At 42.1% G+C, this 19,289-nt stretch overlaps 1 protein-coding gene across 2 annotated transcripts in view; it reads right to left on the reverse strand.

Moving 5' to 3' along the window:
• The window catches only part of LOC138594032 (PH and SEC7 domain-containing protein 1-like), a 71,160-nt gene that overhangs the window by 26,602 nt on the left and 25,269 nt on the right, over positions 1-19,289 (reverse strand). For both annotated transcript variants that reach the window (XM_069665123.1, XM_069665124.1), the window contains 4 exons: positions 19,201-19,281; positions 17,222-17,334; positions 16,762-16,820; positions 14,514-14,603 (listed from right to left, as the gene is read on the reverse strand). In XM_069665123.1, the coding sequence (XP_069521224.1) occupies positions 14,514-14,603; positions 16,762-16,820; positions 17,222-17,334; positions 19,201-19,281 (343 nt within the window). The remainder of the gene's footprint in view (positions 1-14,513; positions 14,604-16,761; positions 16,821-17,221; positions 17,335-19,200; positions 19,282-19,289) is intronic.

Consider the following 19,289-nt stretch of genomic DNA (forward strand, 5'->3'; position numbering starts at 1 on the left):
CCGCTCTCATTGCTTACTCCTTTACCCCCGTCTGTGCGATCCACTTCTCCCTGTCTTCTCTGTCAGACTCTTCCCGTTCGGCACATTCGGCGGGTGTGGGTGTTGGAGCGAAAAAAAGAACGCCGCTTTCCCGCTCCTGATGTCTGATTTCATGCCCTGCTCGTCCTCGTTCGTGGATGACGGGTTTATCAATCTGTTGCAATCTTCTCCTTCAATCCAGCGTTCTTCTCTTCCTTTCTCCCTGCCGCTGCTGCTGCCTCTGATGCGGAGGAGGAGGAGAGGAGGAGAGGAGGAGAGCTGGCTGCCTGAATCGCGGAGTGAAAGAGAAGCTGATAGGGACAGTGCTCTCCGTCTCTCTGCCTCCCTCTCCCTTTGCTTCGTCAATGCGCACCTCCCTCCCTCCCTCCCTCAGTCATCGCAGCAAATCACAATCTCCCAACTGCCTCTTCCACGCATACACACACTCACACACACATGCGAGGTTACACACGTGCACGTTTTTTAATAAATATACTTGGAATGTAAATTAGTATTCAGCCGAGGTCTTGTCGGAGCGACTGGAGAGGTGAGAGGAGAAAGAAACATGCAAAGAATCAGCAGCACGGGGGGAGTGCGAAGAGGTGTGACTGCTAAAGTGTGGGAATTCAGCACCACTGCTACTACTAAAGGGCTGGTTCAACATTTAAGGAGGAAGGTGTTTTAGCTCTATAACTGAGAGTGTGTTTCAGGTCTGTGCTTTAAAGCTAGGGTAGGGAACTTCATCTTAGAAGCAGATATATTTGTTGAAATTCTCAGTTCATCTTGAAAGTGAAACACTCTGCCAAACAAAGAAGAAAATCAGATAACTTCAGCACACAGGCTGAGTCTTCACAAGCTAAAGCTAACAAGCTAATCCCACAAAAATGTCATCAGTGCGGGGGAGGGAACGGCTTTGTCTTTGTCTTTTTGTTTGGTTGGATATTCCCAAATTCTAGCTCCTCTCCAAATTGCCTAACCCAGATTGAAGTACGAAGATGGATTGAGGCTGTTGTTAGCCTAGCTTAGCTTTAAGACTGGAATAAAGGGTAAACAGCTAGCTTGGAATCTGTCCAAAATTTTAAAAACACCAACCTGTACCTTAGCTGAATAATAAACCGGTTGTCAGCTGGTGTTGAAACAGGTGCCAACTGACTGTATCTTGCAACTCGTGTGTGTAATGAGGTGTACTTATTTTTTAATTCTGGACACATCTGCATCAACTCTTTAAGCTAAAGGAGGCTAACGCTGCGCTCACATGGGTTCAGGCAGGCGGTAGATGGCAGACGGAAAACACCTTTTGGACGGCAAAAGCAAACACCGTAGCATGACGAGATGTTGCTATGGTGATGTTGAATAAACTATATAATCGATAAATTAATTTTGTGTCATCATTTAATGTAATGACTCTAATATTTGTAGCTATAAATGCAGCTTTCTCTTGATATTCTTTTACATAACATAAAATCATCAAATCAAAAGCACATATGGGTGCAGCCTCTTCTGCGAGTGCTGATTGTCTGCCATATTTCAGCTTTTCATGTGATGTCTCTGCAGGATCGTAAACGCTGGTCATAAAGTTCCGGGTGTCACAATGATCAGCTCCTCGTTGTCCAGATCGCCCATGTTTTCTTGTTGTGTGGGGTCTGCCTGAATCCATGTGAACGCAGCATAAGCCCTATGAATTGTAGTTGGAGCTAGCCTAGCAGCCTACGCTTTGACACACATTTTGTTGCTCTGATAAGCAGCAGTGTCCAGAGGTATTTTATCTCTGATAACTCCCCGTGGAAACTGAAAACAAACTGAGATGCTTCAGACTAATTCAGGTTTGCAAATTGGTGCAGCAACACGAGGCAAGTCTCTCCATCTTTGCTCCTGATAAATATCTGGCTCTTTAGCTGCTAAACGCTCCTGTTTGTTTCAACACTCGTCAGTAGCTTTGGCTGCCTGTTGTGCTGAGGAGGTAGCAGTACACATGACTTCTCAGACTGGCAAAAAAAAAAAGAAAACACAGAAGAGCCAGAACAGTAAGATCAGGAACCAGAAAGACAAAAATCAGAGCTAGAAGATGCTAGAAAGCCCCTCAGAGCTGAGTGGAAGGTCAGGGTTATCGCGGGTTCAGACTGCACGATATCAGCCGGACATTAGAGACTCAATGTTGGGCTCATACCCGACATTACGTCTGAAATATGTCGGGGCACACATGGGCATCGGGTGCAAACATTGCTTGTTTTAACTGGTGTAGTGAATCGTAGTGGACGACAACCCACAGGGGGTCTGTGACAACTCAACTGACTTCCTGACGGAAGCAGAAGTGACCAATATGTTTCTGCTTTTCGTGATGTATTCCACAACGTGCACCGATATATTGACCCAAAGGACACAGAGCACTCTTTAACATATTGCACACAGATTTATGGCTTCTCTGAGTGATTAGATAAATGTGAAACTATCCCCATGCCAAATCTGATTTTAATAGCCACTGAACATAACCTTTGCAGCACATCCTTGAAAGCCTGACATGCAGCCAAATCTTCGAATTCTCTTGATGATAAAAACAAAATAACAGTTAAATAAAAGAAAACCCACTCAACAAGGAGGCTAAGTGAAAGCAGGAGAGCAAACACAGAGACGGAGCGTCTGACAGAAACCTTTGCTTACAAGACAAATGAACGAGGAGTTCCCCCGAGAGAAATCGGCCAAATAGAATTATTGACTTCACGGTGAGTAAATCTGGAGCTACAGGAGTGTGACCGCAGATTTAATGACTGTGTCAGTCGCAGACGATGGGCATCGATTGACTGGTTTTTCTGTGATCTATAATCAAAAGGAAGCAAAACTTTCAGTGTTCAGGATGTTAACCTAAATGTATATGAAGAAGTCTGAGAGGAGGAGGAGGAAAAGTTACGTATTCTGTCTACTGTTTCAAAAGGTGAGATTGTGTCCTGATCAAAACAGCTTCTTTCCTAAGTAAAAATCAGTTTCATGACCGTTAACTGCGATTCATTTGAAATATAATCGCCTGCTTCGATCCTTTTAGCAGCTTTGTGAAGAAGTATTTTATAGTTTATCTTATTATGTGATATAATTTCAACCTGTCTGTCCAGATCTATCAGGAACACCTGGAGGGAATACCTTCAAATTTGGCACAAACATCCACTTGGACTAAAGAATAAACGGTTGCCAAAGGTCAAAGGTCACAGCCATCTCTCAAAACATGTTTTTGGCCAGAACTCAAGACTTCAAAAGCTAATTATGACAGGATTTAGTTTAAGTGTCTAATCGAACATTAGTTGAGGTGATTTAATTTTATACCCGTAAGGTCAAAGGTCAACTTCTCTGGGACATCATAATGTGATAGAAACACACATTTTTGTTCCTGTCCCATTCTGTTTAACGCCTGGAGGGAGGATCTTCGAATTTCCCACGAACATCCACTTAGACCTGAGTACACAATTATTAGATTTTGGTGGTCAAAGGTCAAAGGTCAAAGGTCACAATGACCTCACTTACTCCATTCTTGCAGATACAATATCTCAGCTCGCCTAGAGGGATTTTTCCCAAACCTGCTTTAGTTATATTTTTTTATCCTTCAGCGATCCTTTCGTCTACGTTCTCCCCTCGCTCCGACGCGCATGTAACTGTTATTTTTCTGTGATTGTTGCGGCCAAAAAATCCTGATTTTGAAAACATATTTTGAGGCTATTTTTTCTGTTTAACACATCACACATCCACCGTGAGCGACCGGGACAAACGCTCAGATAAAGACATCTATTGGCTGAGCGAACCGTTTGTCATCTGACAGGTTGATTTCTGCGACAACATACCAAATAAGATGTGTAAACACTCAATGACGAGTCAATAGCTCGTTTTATACAGCAGGTGCACATTCAGTGCTGTCCTTATGTGCAGAGGAGAATCTACACATTATATATCACATTTACACCGTTCTAGTGTGTATTTCGTGGGTGAACAATTTCAGTACGTAAACATGGAGAAATTATCAGAAGAAGACACAAGTGTTGGATTCATTATCATGGATTCACCATATAAAGTCTCCTAACTGGGAATCTACAGCAGCTAACGTGCGCGACACGTAAGCGTCGCGGCAGCATCTATTTTGCAATGTACACCGGCTGCGCCTGCAGCAATGACGAGTCACACAGTTAGCCAATGGTAGTTGTGATTCCTGGCCATAAATAAGGGTGGCAGTGACGCTAAACGACGCTTCTAAATTGTGCATAAACTCTGTTTTTATGTAGGATGCGGAAGTCAAATGAGAAGGAATTAACTAATGAATTAGGATTGGTTTACCCAGATGTTGAGGAAATGCACATATGCATTGCTCTTTCAAATTAATCTTGTCTGCTCATCGAGCCGATCAATAACTTCAACAGGAAACTGAAAACGAAGTTGGCCAAAATGAAGACATCACATCACTTAACATGGATTCCTTATTTGTGGGCATGTATTTACATAGCAGTCGATCGCTTTCTACGATTCAGTGACGCGCAGCAGCGGGGAAAAATAGACTCGGTGCGTTTAACCAATGGAGCAGCAGATAATCGCTCGCGTATTACGCCCGCCTCTCGTGCAGCACGCGGCTGCTGGAGTTTGCAGCATTGAATAATTCTGGAGCGGTTCTGTCCCGGCAGACGCATGTCAAAAATACACTTCAAATACGTTGCCTGTGTAGATTCCCCTTTACAGTCACTGTAGTTCGAGTCTGGATTAGGAAGCTCACAAGAGAGACGATCACATTGGAGCCTCGTTAGAACTGTGCAGCTTCACAGCTGAAACAAAGTATGTCTGCAGCATGCAGCGTTAGAATATGCCCTCCGGTGTTTAAAGGAAAACATTGCAGACCTCAGGGGATCAATATTTTGATGATGATGATTGGTCAAATTTACAGAAAAGTTGCAGCAATTTGCCAAAAAAGCAAGGTCGAAAAAAATTGCTGCAACTTCCTGGAGGGACTGAAAGAAACGTGGAGAGAGAGATGAGCTCTGGTATTATTTTCCTTCTGTAAATGATTATGGCGTGACCTGTGGTGTTTGATGGAGGCCGTCTTCTGCTGTACTTTTTGTTTCATATATCCCTGTCCCGTCTAAAGTTACTGTGGGAAACACTGATGGATGAAACCTGCTACTTCACTGGAGAGGTGGTGATTCTAGTTTAATACTTAATGAACTCTGTGTAATGAACTCTACCTGTGTGGTTCTTTGTTGACATCCTCACAGTGCTCCTGCTCTTTGTCTATATTTAAAACCCCATAATAAAAGATTAACGAGGGCTGTGACTGTGAAAGAGAAAGAAACATGAAAGGAAACGGTCGCTCCCTCGTGGCCGGAGTCTGTCTTCTGACATGTGACATCGGGGTGGACATGATGGCGAGCCGACATGTGCCTCTGTCTGCGTGTCTGTGACTCCATCAGGAGGGGAAAGAAAGGGACAGCTAACCAGAAACAACCTGCACGAGGACGACAGCTTGTTAGAGGAGGACGGAGAAGTCTTCGTAGCTCTGACAATTATCCTTACTCCCTCACTCTGGGGCTTGAAACCATCAAGGTGCCTCTGAGTAAAGCACTCAACCTCTGAACTACTGCAGCTGCACCACGAAGAACAAGGAAACACCTGCCGACCAAAATCAAATAAAGCAGAATAAAAGTGTCCTTTTTTTTTGTTACCTTATGTCCTCCATCAGTTCCCCGTCTGCTGTCACGCTCCCCCTCTCCCCGTCTCCCTCTCACTCAATATTTCACATCCCGTCTAAATCTCTCCCTCCGTCCCTCGGTGAGAGTCCAGACAGCTCGGGGAGACGGGGGAGTATATCCACAGCCGCCACTCGTCTCTGCTGACCCAAGCAGCTGTCTCTTTTTTCACTACGTCTCTCTCTCTGCCCCTTCCCCCTCAGCAGCACTACGGTTATTTTTTCATCTGTAGAGTAAAAATGTGTGAATTGTATCTCAGTCGACGTATGTTTAGCTGTGAACCATCTACGATCAGTGTAACGAGGGTTTTAATAGAAGGAGTCAACAACTTAAGAAGACGCATCCAGATTTAAAAACATCTGTAAGATTGAAATCTAAAAAAAAACATTTGTATCTTTATGAATGAATGTGCAGACTCCATTCTTTTTTCTCTACTGCTCTGCCTCAGTGGTTCAGATTTTTATCTACTGACTAGAGAAAGACAGCTGCACTGTTTACTTATAGTTGATGTCTTAGCAGCACAAAGCAAAACAAATATAAACCCTTAGCACTGAGCACCGAGCCCACAAGATAATTTTAGTAAGCTCCCACCATGTTTAGAATTGATTTATTTATCTTTTCCAATATTGTAAATGAACATTTTTCTGCAGTAACGACATTAAAAACAGCTTTTTGTTTCACATTTAAAGACAAGGCATAAATTCTACGTAAGGATCAAAACTAACAACACCATTATTCATCTCTTAAAACCTCCACAAACCTTCAGTAGCGCTCGCTCCTACTGAAGAAGAAGTGTCCGCTAACGGCAGCTCTTATTTTTTATACACAACCAATGTAGTTCAGCGTCCTCAGCGCAAAAACACCCTCAGCATCAGCTGTTTTTTGTCGCTGCGCTCTCAGTTGAAATCAGTTCAACTTTTGGAACACCGCTGCACTCGTCAATGTCACTTCTCCCTCAGCAACCAATCAAAATCAAGAAGGGGCGGGTATTCTGATATCAACTGTGTCAACAAGAGAAGCTAATTCTTCATTTGTTCGAGGGTACAACTTCCAGGTGTAGAGCTGCTGCTAACACCAGGACACGATTCCTTTATATTGTTTTTATGTTTCATTTTTAAAATGTCCTTAAAGATCTCAGTTTCGTTCTCTTTGGAGCCACCTATGGTGATAAACAGTTATTGCTTGAGCACACGTCCCAGATATCCAGACAGTGCTGCATGTGTGACGTCCACGGTTGGCTCCGGTTGTAACTCTTGATTTTCCTGGCTGACGGTCGCTTTCCTTTTCAGACTGTTTGCTTCATCTGAGCGTCGAGTTTGTTTCTTCTTCTTTGGATTTTCACTCCTTGTTGAAGTTGTATCTGTAGTCATCCATCTTTTCTTTGTTTGTTCAGCCATAGTAGATTACTGTTTACTCACAACACTTGCAGAGAGCGGAAAAGTAGCCGCTTAGCTCCGCCTACCCTCTCTGGCAGACCAACCACTGCTGGCTGATGGAAAACGCGTCACTAACCGGGCGCTGCTTGTGATTTTTGCCATGAATATCGCACCAGACACCCAGTCTGTAATACTGTGAATGCAAAGGCTTTCATCAGTGGGCCATAGGCTCAATCACCATTGTGTTAGCTCATTGAGCGATAGATAGAGAATTAACATTTATTTATTTAGATGAAAATCTTTTCATCTTTGAGATTTATTACTTTAAACACACAGAGCAATTTAAAACAGACTTAACGGTCAGTACCAAGGGAAGCGGAAGCGCCACCAGACAACTTTTGTAACCTAGCAACAGGAAGCGCCGGTGAGAGGCGCTCTGAAATTGAGGTTGTGGGCGAAATATTTACTTTTTGTTTTAAAAATAACTAAATGAATAATTAAAAGGCACGGCACTGTAGTATTCGTCAAATGTTGAATTTTTGGGGGCAGCAGGACGGCGTTCCAAGATCGCAGACCGACTGTGTCCGACTGTTTCAAAGATAAACTCCAGTGTGTGTTCTTTGCGAGACCCCTGACACAGATCAATCATGTGTGATACAGTTTTAACAGAGATATTTCCTCCTTACACACTTCATATGTAAGTCAGTCTTTGTCTCCCTCCTCAGACGTGACCTGCTTGTCTTTGTCCGGGCATGAGGCCTGTCGTCGAGCTCCCTCACTGCACATTTCAGACACATGCATACAGTAGCCGGGTCAGAGCGACAGCAGCGACACACCAGAGAATGATTTCTTCCCCCTCATTTACAAAAACAAATAAGTCATCCGTCTTCTCCTCAGCCATCGATGCCGCTACGCAATCGATAACATCAGTGCACCTAATTACTGTTTGAATAGCGTGGTTCAGCGTCTCATTGAGCTGTACAACATTTTCATTTCAGCAGAATTTGTTCTCCTGCTCTAATGCGGGCTGGTAACCTACTTCAGTGCATCATTAGCTCCCACTTCAAGCTGTAAGCCCTGAGCGGTGCTGAAGAGAGCGAGAGAGAGAGAGAGCGAGAGAGAGAGAGAGAGAGAGAGAGAGAGAGAGAGAGAGAGAGAGAGAGGGGGAGTGCAGACCTATGAATCTCAGAGCCTCACAATAACGGCACAAAGTTTCCTCCAAAGCACCAGTTTGGGCCTGCAGCCAGAGCTTCGTGCTCTGCAGGGAGCTGTGGGAGCAGCACAGCAGCTATGTTTTCCATGCATGCTGCTGACAGAGGGGTGAAGGAACATGAAGTGGTGATGGAGGCTTAAAGGCTTTACTGCAGCACTGGGAGCATGAGTCTCAATCTTTTCATTTCGTGTTAATTGCCCACAAACAGTGAGCCACTCATCAGTTATGGACACATTCGGTCTGAATGCTGCAGTGCAGAGAAAGCAGCTGATATGATCTGCAGAAGTGTCTGAGAGAGGAGGAAGCAGGGAAATAAATAAACAAGTGGCTTCATCATAAGAGAGGATGTGTTACAGTACGTCTTTGATTCATAAAACTCCACTTCACACACTCACAGCTCAACTTAAAGACATTTTACCAGGAAATCTTTGGCACTCTCTTTTCCCGATATGTATGTATGATTGTGAAATCAAATTCTTAAAGGAATAGTTCAACATTTTTGGGAAATTGGAAGCTTAATCCAAAAGGCAACTGGACTTGGTTGAAGTTCTTGCAGACGTCTCACCTCTCATCCGAAAGGCTTCTTCAGTTCTGACAGATATTTCTAGCTCTGTCCATCTGAACCGGGTCTGGATGCTGATTGTAACCTTTCCCACTAAGCTGAAGAGCCGAGTGTTAGCGGGTTTTTTGAACAGTGGGAAAGAGGCTCAAGTCTGGTTAATGATATTGTTACTTACGTGTGTCCATATAAATATTCTTAATTGATATAACTTTGCTTTTTTAATCAAAATCCACAGCGCCACTAACCTGAGGTGCCTACATCTTGGTGTCATGTAGCTTAAATGTATTTTCCTGGTCACGCCTCTTTGTCAAACTTTATCCCCTTTTTTGTCTCCTAAATTTTTAAATGATAAAATGCACAAACATAAAAAAACACTGTGGTAAGAGGACGAGTGTTTGGTGTGCTGAGAAGTGTGTTAGAGAGAGCCGTAGAGCCAAAGCTTCACACGCTCCGTTCTGGAGATTTCTCAATCCTGCTCCTCTATTGTGGAGGTAATGGGAAACATATCATGAGGTTTAATCAACAGAAGCTGAGCGGGTGAGGAAGAGAGGGAGGGGGAGCCGAGGGGGGATAATTGAGAGAGAGGAGGGAGCACAATTGAGAGTTATTGAGGAAGATGAATTAAAGAGCGAGAAAACAACAGAATGGAAAGAAAAAATAAAAAGACTAATTGATGATGAAAGAGGGAGTCGACCTGGGGGAGGGAGGGGGTGAGAGGTGTCAGGGGGAGGCAGAGCCCCTCATTATGTTCCAGTCCAGCAGGCAGCTGATTTGTGTCTCAGCTACGGGGCTCAGTAGTTTAACATCAGTGCAGTGTTCCCCTCCGAGCAGAGACTCAACATATGGCTCAGTCGTGAATAATCACATTGTGCTGTGGGTTATGATGGATGCAGATCATTTTATTTCAGAGCTTTGACTTCATACAACTTTGAATAAATGCAGAATAAATGAATCATTAAATTCTGCTCTGTGTTATTTTATAAAAAGGAACTACGGTCATGTTTGTGGCTCTGTGTGGCTATAAGCAGGCTCAGTTGAGCTAAATGCTAACATGAGCAAGCTAACATAAACAAAATGTTAAGTAATAATCTGGAAGATTTTCATGTAAATAAATGTCTGTTAAGTCACTGGCCGAATGAGGTCCACACAGTGGTGACCGAGCCGATGGCCCACTGATGAAAGCCTTTGCATTCACAGTATTACAGACTGGGTGTCTGGTGCGATATTCATGGCAAAAAATCCCAAGCAGCGCCCAGTTAGTGACGCGTTTTCCATCAGACAGCAGTGGTTGGTCTGCCAGAGAGGGTAGGCGGAGCTAAGCGGCTGCTTCTCCGCTCTCTGCAAGTGTTGAGAGTAAACAGTAATCTACTATGGCTGAACAAACAAAGAAAAGATGGATGACTACAGATACAACTTCAACAAGAAGTGAAAATCCAAAGAAGAAGAAACAAACTCGACGCTCAGATGAAGCAAACAGTCTGAAAAGGAAAGCGACCGTCAGCCAGGAAAATCAAGAGTTACAACCGGAGCCGACCGTGGACGTCACACACGCAGCACTGTCTGGATATCTGGGAAGTGTGCTCCCGCAATTACTGTTTATCGCCACAGGTGCCGCCAAAGAGAACGAAACTGAGATCTTCAAGATTAAGACTTTGTGGTATGTTCTGCATGTTAAACACATGGAATTTAGATGGACTGTATTTCTGAGACCACTCAAAGCGCTTTTACACTACATGTCACATCCACCCTTTCACACACACTCACACACCAGTGGATATGCCTTCAGGAGCTTTTGGGGTTCAGTGTCTTACCCAAAGACAGTTTGACGTGTAGACTGCAGGAACTGGGGATCGAGCCGCCATTGATTGAGACCATTGATTGAGTGAAAACCCACTCTTCCACTGAGCCACAGCTGCCCTCAGCATGTTTACATTTGCATGTTACCTGAGGCTGATGGGAATGTCTTAGTCTCTGCAGGTATTTGGTCATAACACTAAATAATGGACAGAGAAAAGTTTTGATCTGATGATGGCGTTGGACCAAAACAAGTCAGTCACATGAAAGTGAATCTATGAGGTGATGATGATTTCAAATTGACCTGCTGGTGGTGCAAAAGACGAACTGAAAGGAAGCTCATAAAGTCAGAAGGTTTCATCTCGGCACCAAGATCATTTGTACCAGAATTTGTGGAAATCAATCCTGTAGTTGCTGACACTTCCTTCTAGTGGCGTTAGATGAAAATGCACTTTGCTAACCAAGCTAGCGCTAGTAGATAACTTAGCTTAATGCTCCTCTCCAGCGCCTCCCTCTTGTCCAAATATGGTCAATCCTGTCTCCCAAAAAACTAAATGGTGACGGCCAAAAAAATGATTCAAGTGTCTGTGGTTCATCCTCTGGGGACGAGACTTTCATTAAAAGATTTAATAGCAATCCAACCAGTAGATGTCGAGACTGCTCAGGTTGGACAAAAGTGTTTGAGTGACAGACACTGCCAGCCACAGAGCCATGCATATAACACGGCTAAAATCAGTCAGTGTCACATGTCAGTATCATCTCAGAGACAAATCTCACAAGGGTATTCTTTAAGAGGTGATCACTCTTAAACAAATCTTAAACGCCCCGTTATTATCTGCTGCACTTGATGAAAATAAACCAGTATAAACTGGGAGAAGAGGGACAGAAAGAGTGACAGAAGGATGGTAGAGATATGAGGGAAGTTGTGATAGAAACACAATGAGCGCCGCGACGCTGTGGCAAAATGGTGACAGAAGAAACAAGTGCTGAGTCTGGGACAAAGTGTGAGAAATACACAGCACATGAGTGTGTGTGTGTGTTGTTGCAGAACGAGCACCGGGGAGAAAATGAGACAGAGTGAGGGATTTCTACGGCTCCCTCCTAATGTATTTACAGCACATACAAACACAGATACCAGACACGGAAAGGGGAAATGGGAGAGCAGGAGAACGAGGGGAGGAAATGAGGGATACGAGGATGGCGGGGGGCGAGGAATGGCAGTCGTTTGGCAGCAGGAAATGATGGAGCAATAACGCAGAATAAAGGAGGAGAGGAAAACACGAGTGAGGAGAGGAGAGTGAGAGTCTTTAGGTTCAGACTCGGGGCGGAGGGCTCCATTTCATTCACATATTTGGCTTGATTTTAAACAAACTGACAGCACTGAACTTCTTACAGCTAACATTAAACCACTCTGCTGGTAACTTAACGTATGTTTGCAGGCTGCATAATCAGGAATACAACTCGTCTTAACTACAGAAATGCCTGAGAGTTATTCTGAAATCTAAATGCATTTTATAACAAGTCTCAGTTACTGTAAGTTCAATATATCATTTGGCATCTTCAGACAATTTCGTTGGAAGTTTTGTTGCAGCGCCTGACGCTGGTCTGACTTCCTGTTTACACAGCTGATTGCTTTAACGGTGATAAGACGCTGCTCATGATGCTTTAAAGAAACCAATTTCCATTTAACTAAGATCCAAGACGTTAAGAGGTTCCCTGAAAAGGTGTGTCCTTGCTGGCAAATAAAAATAGTAACAGAAAGGAGGAATTGACTCTTCGCTTAGTCCCGCCCCCCTTGGTTACTGTTGCTACGCCTGTCAAGCTTTCGCATTGGCATATGAATATTGTGGCATTTTCAGAGCAGATTTCTGGAAAAAAAGTTCCTAAATATCAGAGAGAAGCAGACAGAAAGATTACATCGCAGAGGACATAAAAGCTAAAGCTCACCGGTCCCACTGCAAGTCAGGCACCCCACGTCCTGACCATTCATGTTTAGGACAATCACAGGAACAACAATGTTGCTGCACAGCAGGTTAAGTCGATATATTATTTATTATTTTAAGCTAATGTTTAGTTTTGACTCCCTATAACTTTCATTACCTAATATGTTTTAGCCCATTGCTAGCAAAACTAAATGATCCCACTTTCTCATTTAGTTTAAAACGCGCCAGGATATTGCTCGCATATCGTGGGCTTGATCCAAACACTGGATCTCCTAAAGGAACAGCAGGAAAGCCCAACAACTTCCTGAAGTTTGCCACAACAACGGCACAAACCAAGGGGAGGTAAAATAAGGTGCTGATATCATCGAAGGCCAGACAGGATAGCAAACGGAGACCAGATGACTGTCTTCCACAATTTTTAATCGATGTCCGACATCTCTCCTCCAGGGTTTTTGGCTTCGGAAAAGAGAAAATATGACCGTAGACCGTAAATTTGGAAATGATTAAATTGTCTTTTACCTACTCAGACTCCTGAAACTGCAGTGGGTTCAGCTGAACTTAAGAAGGCACTTTTACCTTTTACAGCTTTCCAAACAGTTGCACAAGGAAGGAACTTAATTATGGTCAGTATGGACTGAGAATCACCTTTATGCAGCATGTTGTTTTATGCTTTAAGACGGTCTTGGAAAACAAATTAACTTGTCTGCAGCAACATAATAAAACCTCAGAAAAGACATTAAACTTAGTGATGCACTTATAAATAGTTGGTGCAACACAATGCAGGAGGGATGAGGAGAAGAATTTGAGGAGGAAACCGAAAGCTTTAGAAATGAGTTGAGAGAAGGACTTCAGGAAGAGTTGGGACGGAAGAAAGAAAATGATCAGGCCTGGGTGAAAGAGCGAGACACAGTCTAGAGATAAGACATTAAACCGCACTGGAGATTAACAGAGCGATGATAAGGAGCAAGTGAGAGTGGGCAGGCAGAACATTTAGAGAATGAGAGAACACGGGAGAGCGATGGAAAGAGAGGAAAGAGAGTGTAGCTGCAGGCTGAGAAGGAAAAGAGCCTCATTGAGAGAGAAAGAGAATAAAGGGGCTTGTGGAAAGTGAAAGGCCTGATTAAAAGACTGTTCCTGGATCTGTAAAAAAAGCTTTAATAAAGCAGCTAATGCACGTCTGTTGGACCTGGCTTAGCTGGCGGTCACATGGCCCCAGCACGGACGCTGTCTGCCCTCGATAACACTCAGCTTTTCAATTCATTCCCGTCATCTCTGAGACGGACGGGGCCTCTCTCTCCCTCATGCATTATAAATAGCCCATTACAACCTGTTGACTTGCTCTCTGGGGCTCTGTGGCATGTTGACGGACCACTCTGCAGACAAAACTAATCAACGGCATCATCATTAGGAGAGCCAATGGACAGGCAGCCTCTGTGATTGGGTTATTTCGCCACATCACGCGGCCCCGGGCCTCCGTCTGAACCCTGTCTGATGTTCACGATCTATTACAACCAAACTCAAACTGCGCTGCGCTAATAGTCTAATCTAATGCCGCTGAAGTCACGCGCAGATACCCCGAGGGCGTCTGCGTCTCATTCTCCGTGTCTCCAGATCACATAACAATAAGTCTTCCAGCCCGCACTGCGCCCGGTGTGTACCAGGAAGTGGCGGGCCCGGGCAGGACTCTGATTGGAGGCCTCTGGAGACGAGGAGAACGCCAGCTGGCAGCGAGCGCGGAGCAGACAGCCAGGCTCAGTCGCACAGATCTGAGGGACAATACAAGGCTGGCACACAGAGTCCGCTGGCTCTCATTTGGGAGGGTGTATCTGTGTATGACAGCATGTGCATGTATGTGTGTGTGTGTGTGTGTGTGCTATTTTAGACCTGAAAGTAGCTTACTTTAAGCAGATCCTTGTGAAAATCTTGGCCGTCGTTCAGTCCTTCCAGGTTGCAAATGAACTGCGTGCACGACATCCTCTTTCCGATGTTCTGAAAAAAGAGAAATATAAATGTTCCTTTCTTTTATACTGAAACTTCCTCAGACTCTTTGATGTAGAATATTTGAATTAACTCAGTAGTTAAGCTTTAATTAATAAAAAGCAGGCACCTTTCTCTACTGAAACTTCATATACGCTGTTCATTAGGAGCTGTGAGATAATTAACCCTTGTTTACACTTGAATTACGTTAGAAACAGAGCATAAAGCTGAAAATACTTTCCAAAAAAGATGCAAACATAACGCAAACAACAAAGACATAAAGAAATGCACACAAATCCAATACATAGGATTTAAATGGGCCCTTAATTAACAGAAACATTAACATGTTCACAGACTGGATTTCCTGTAACTTAAGAGGACGGTACTTAATAAATAAGATAAGATAAGATAAGCTTTATTGATCCCCCAAAGAGGAAATGTACTCGTTACAGCAGCTCACAAAACATGCAAATTAAATAAAGTACTCAAGTAATTAAGAAGACAAAAAGAAGGTGGCAATAAAAATATTAAAAAATATGACAATATAAATAAGAACAGTAATTATTAACCAACTATTCACAATATGTTCCCTTGTCGAATGAGCAGGGATTCTTTTTTAAAATCAAAACACACAAGATACAAAAAAAAGAAAAAAAAGATCAACTGAAAGTGAAGTTAACCACAAACGTCGTCTCTCTTTTTTAAACTGTTTTAAAACTGGGAAAACTTAAACAGAAGAAATATGGAAATAAAATAAGTATTTTAAATAATTGAACAGTTATTTTTCAGTGATGGTTGAACAGCTGGGATAATGAGGGTGACCGTGATCATTATGATCGTCTGATATAAGTCCACAAATAGCAACCGTGATTAAAACTCAGCAGAGAGTCCCTGAGCTGCCTGTGTGTGTATATATATATATATATATATATATATATATATATATATATATATATATATATATATATATATATATATATATCATGTTCCAGGGGACTACATTCATTTACTCGAGGAAACAAAGGGAGAAAAACATCATGTAAAGAAATATGCAGGAGTGATGTCTTCATATTTTTGGCAGTTTCGAAAGTTCAGGTAGTATTCGCAAAGTTATCGATCATTTTTAAATGATACCCAGAACATTGAGGCCTTTTACCATCTAGAATTACATCTGTTCATCTCTTTCATTCCCTTATTGTACATACTTTGTATTATATCGGTTTTTATATTTTAATTATTTTTATAATTCAGTTTAAAGTTCCCTGACAGTCGGGGTGCTGCTGCTCCCAGCTACCTACTTTTTCTAATTTTCCCTCTATGCTTATTGTTCAAAACAAGCAATACAAAAATGTCATACTAGGCTCATTACAGCAGAATATTTCAATGAGCTTTTAGACACGATTACTGGAATAATAAATTTTAAATAACAGTTTGGTTTAGCTCAGTGGGTGCAGCAGGCAGCCCATACACAGAAGCTACGGTCCTCGACGCGGTGGACGCCGGCTGGACTCCTGCCCTCTGCCCTTTGCCACACGTCAATACCCACTCACATCTCCCAATATTTCCTGTCTCTCTTCAGCTGTCCTATCTAACGAAGGCAAAACAATAATCTTTAAAAAAAGAAGAGGTTAAATTGCGCGTTCTATATGTAAATGCTACCGTCCTCGATGCAGCTGCCAAAGGCTTGACTCCCACCCTCGGCTATTTGCCGTGTGTCGTCCCACTCTCTCCTTCCCTGTTTCCGATACTATCCACTGTCCTCTCTCTCTGAATAAAGGCATAAAAGGCCAAAAGAATAAATTTAAAAATAAATAAATAAATAAATAAGCCTGTCACAGCCTGTCACTGTGATAATACTGATGAGGATGGTGAGAGAGCTGTTCTATCACTGAGGCGAGCGGACAAAAGCAGGCTCTGACTACAGAAGAAGGAGATTAATGATGGTGAGAGAAGCTCAGCAGTCAGACCTGCAGACCCACAGATCAGCTGGTTATCAGGCCAAGTCTTAGAGTCTTATAAAAGTTAATCAAAGGTCTTCTGAGGAGAAACCAGCTCTTTAAAATTCATTCATTACTTTTATCTGACTAATTGATGCCGGTCTGTAACACCTGCTCATGTCATGTAGAGTAGACTTTCTTTTACACACATTATGTTCATAGTTATTACTTACTTGACCGTGTAGATCCGTGTTCAGCAGCATGAGGGCACAGGTGAGGGTGTGAACGGCATCTACAGGGTGAAACGGTGAGTTAGAGTTAGCGTGGGCTGCAAAATGAGACATTCTCACCTAGAAATAAAACTCAAAGGCAATGCATGTCAACATATGTTATCTTCCACTAGTATCGGTATTAAATTATGTTGATAAAATTAAGCAAAACTTAAATTAAGACAATGTTGTTTTCATGAATGCAGTTAGCTTTTACTAGCCTAGCACTGCTGTTATGACACAACACAGGCTGGATTAGAAAATGAAGACCTGTTTCGAGGTTGCCCATGAAACTTATGAATGCTAATGTACTGTAATCTATTGTAGCTGCTTTAAGGATGGCTCAGTGTATTAAACAGTCATGAAAGGATATTGATTTCTCAGCTTTTCATTGCTGTTGCTCAGAAACACTCGAAACACTCACCCTCCGATGGTATGACTCGTGGGTTACAGTCCAAATAACGCTTAGAGAAGTGTGACAGCACCCGCTCCCTCTCCTGAGTCTCGCCCATCAGGGCAAACTGCCTGAGGAAAGTCCTGCAGACACAAACACGACGACAATCATACACTTTGTGTTAAAGACGACCGGCTTTAATATCAAACTCACTTCATGGTCCACTGGAGAAATGAGTACACACAGAGATATTGAAAAAACAGCTAATAAGAAATCAATTAGAAGTGTTGGATTACTGCGTGATCTCTCTGTTCTCATTAAGATGTTTTTATTTGTAATTACATAACTCTGTCATAACAGTCTGGCTGTGTTGAATAAACATAACTGATTAAAATTTTTATGTAATCAAAGGTAATTAGCTGCAAGAGACGGAAAGTATCATGTATTAAAGTGTGGCATTCAAGTACACATTTGGGGGTTTAATACACCGATTCTGATTCAGGCTTCACTACATGTCAGAGGGAAATACAGTTCTTATAACTACATCTGAAAGGTGTACTCGCTACTTGGAACTTATAAAATGTAATGCATTCTTGCAATATAAACTACAGAGATATAAAATAGTAAAAAACATTAAAATAAATGCATCAGTTCAGACAATGCACTGGAATCATCCATGCACTGAGTAATATAAATGTGTGACAGGAGTCTGCATAATCAGTACTCTGACTTCTGATTAATTTGACGTATGTTTATTTTTAACGCAGGAAATTGACTTGTAGTGGAGTATTTTTCATATTGTAGAATAAGTGATTCACTACTTTTATGTGACTTTTATTTACTTTTATATTCTAGTATTTCTTCATTACGGCAGACGCTGCTCCAACCTCACACGTTGCCATGACAACGAAGAGGGTTACTAAGCTTACCTCTTTCCTCTTTAATGATTATTTGTTGCAGTCGTGAAGAATCTAATTTCACAGTTGTTTCGGTCATTTTGTCATGTCAGAGGTATTATATTAGGCTATTTCCTTTGTTGTGTTCCTCCTGGTTAATAAAGTTTTGTCGTTGGTCACGTGACCATGCTGCACGCAGACCAGGTGCAGTGTCAGAGAGGGAGAGAGAGAAGTGGCGGGTGGAAGCGGCAACTTGTTTTGCTTTTCTGTTGGTCTACCAGGCGAACACGTTAACTTTTATTTAACTTGTTAATTTACTGTTTAACTTTATTGGTGAGAAAAGAAGAGTCACAGTGTTTGTTTGAATGTTAATTTAATTTTGTTTTGTAGTCTTCATGGTGTTGAGTGTCTTCTGTGAAGATGATTGTTGAACGTCAGAATGAATCGTGGACCTGCAGTTATAATATGACCCAAGAGAAAAGAATTCTGGGAATTCTAGAAACAAAGAAAAATTATAACTGACGAGTTATAATTCAAAAGAAAGTAGACTTTATTTACTGACCGGACCTGATCTTATATTTTAATATATTTTGTATTTTAATTATGTTATTTTTGCCTCATGTCATATTTCATTTAAAGCTCTTAATGCTCCGTGTGAAGCACTTTGAATTGCTGTATGTCTGAATGGTGCTTTATAATAAATGAGCTTGCCTATAAATATTTTGCAGAAACAATTAATCTAAAAACACAAACTAAAGAACACAACAGATATATATTTTAATGTTAAAGTTCTTTATCTTGAAAGTGAATTGAAAATATGTGTTACTATAGTGTAAATAAATATAATACAAGTAAAACAAAAGTAATTAAACATTAACTTCTCTTAAAGAATACTCACTGAGTGCCTGAGATTACTTCTGTACAAACTGTACAAACTGTCTTTTCTAAATGTAAGTCCAAAGCTGCCCTCTAGAGAGCACTGTTTAACAGCACTGTTTCCACTACTTACTGCAATTATGATAATGCAAATATTGTAAACAAACAGGCAGGACTATTTTACAGGCTTGAAATAGGAGAATGTGTTCTGTAATGATTTGTATTTAGAAATCTCACCTCAGTGCCTGGTCCACAGCGAGGCCTGTGAAGTTGAAGAAACTCAGATACTCTTCTGCCACCATACGGCTGAAGTCATTGCTGTGGAC

The sequence above is a fragment of the Semicossyphus pulcher genome, unplaced genomic scaffold, assembly GCF_022749685.1.
Source record: "Semicossyphus pulcher isolate SPU_LCO1_2020_fin unplaced genomic scaffold, fSemPul1.0.p SCAF_16, whole genome shotgun sequence".
Lineage (NCBI taxonomy): Eukaryota > Metazoa > Chordata > Actinopteri > Labriformes > Labridae > Semicossyphus > Semicossyphus pulcher.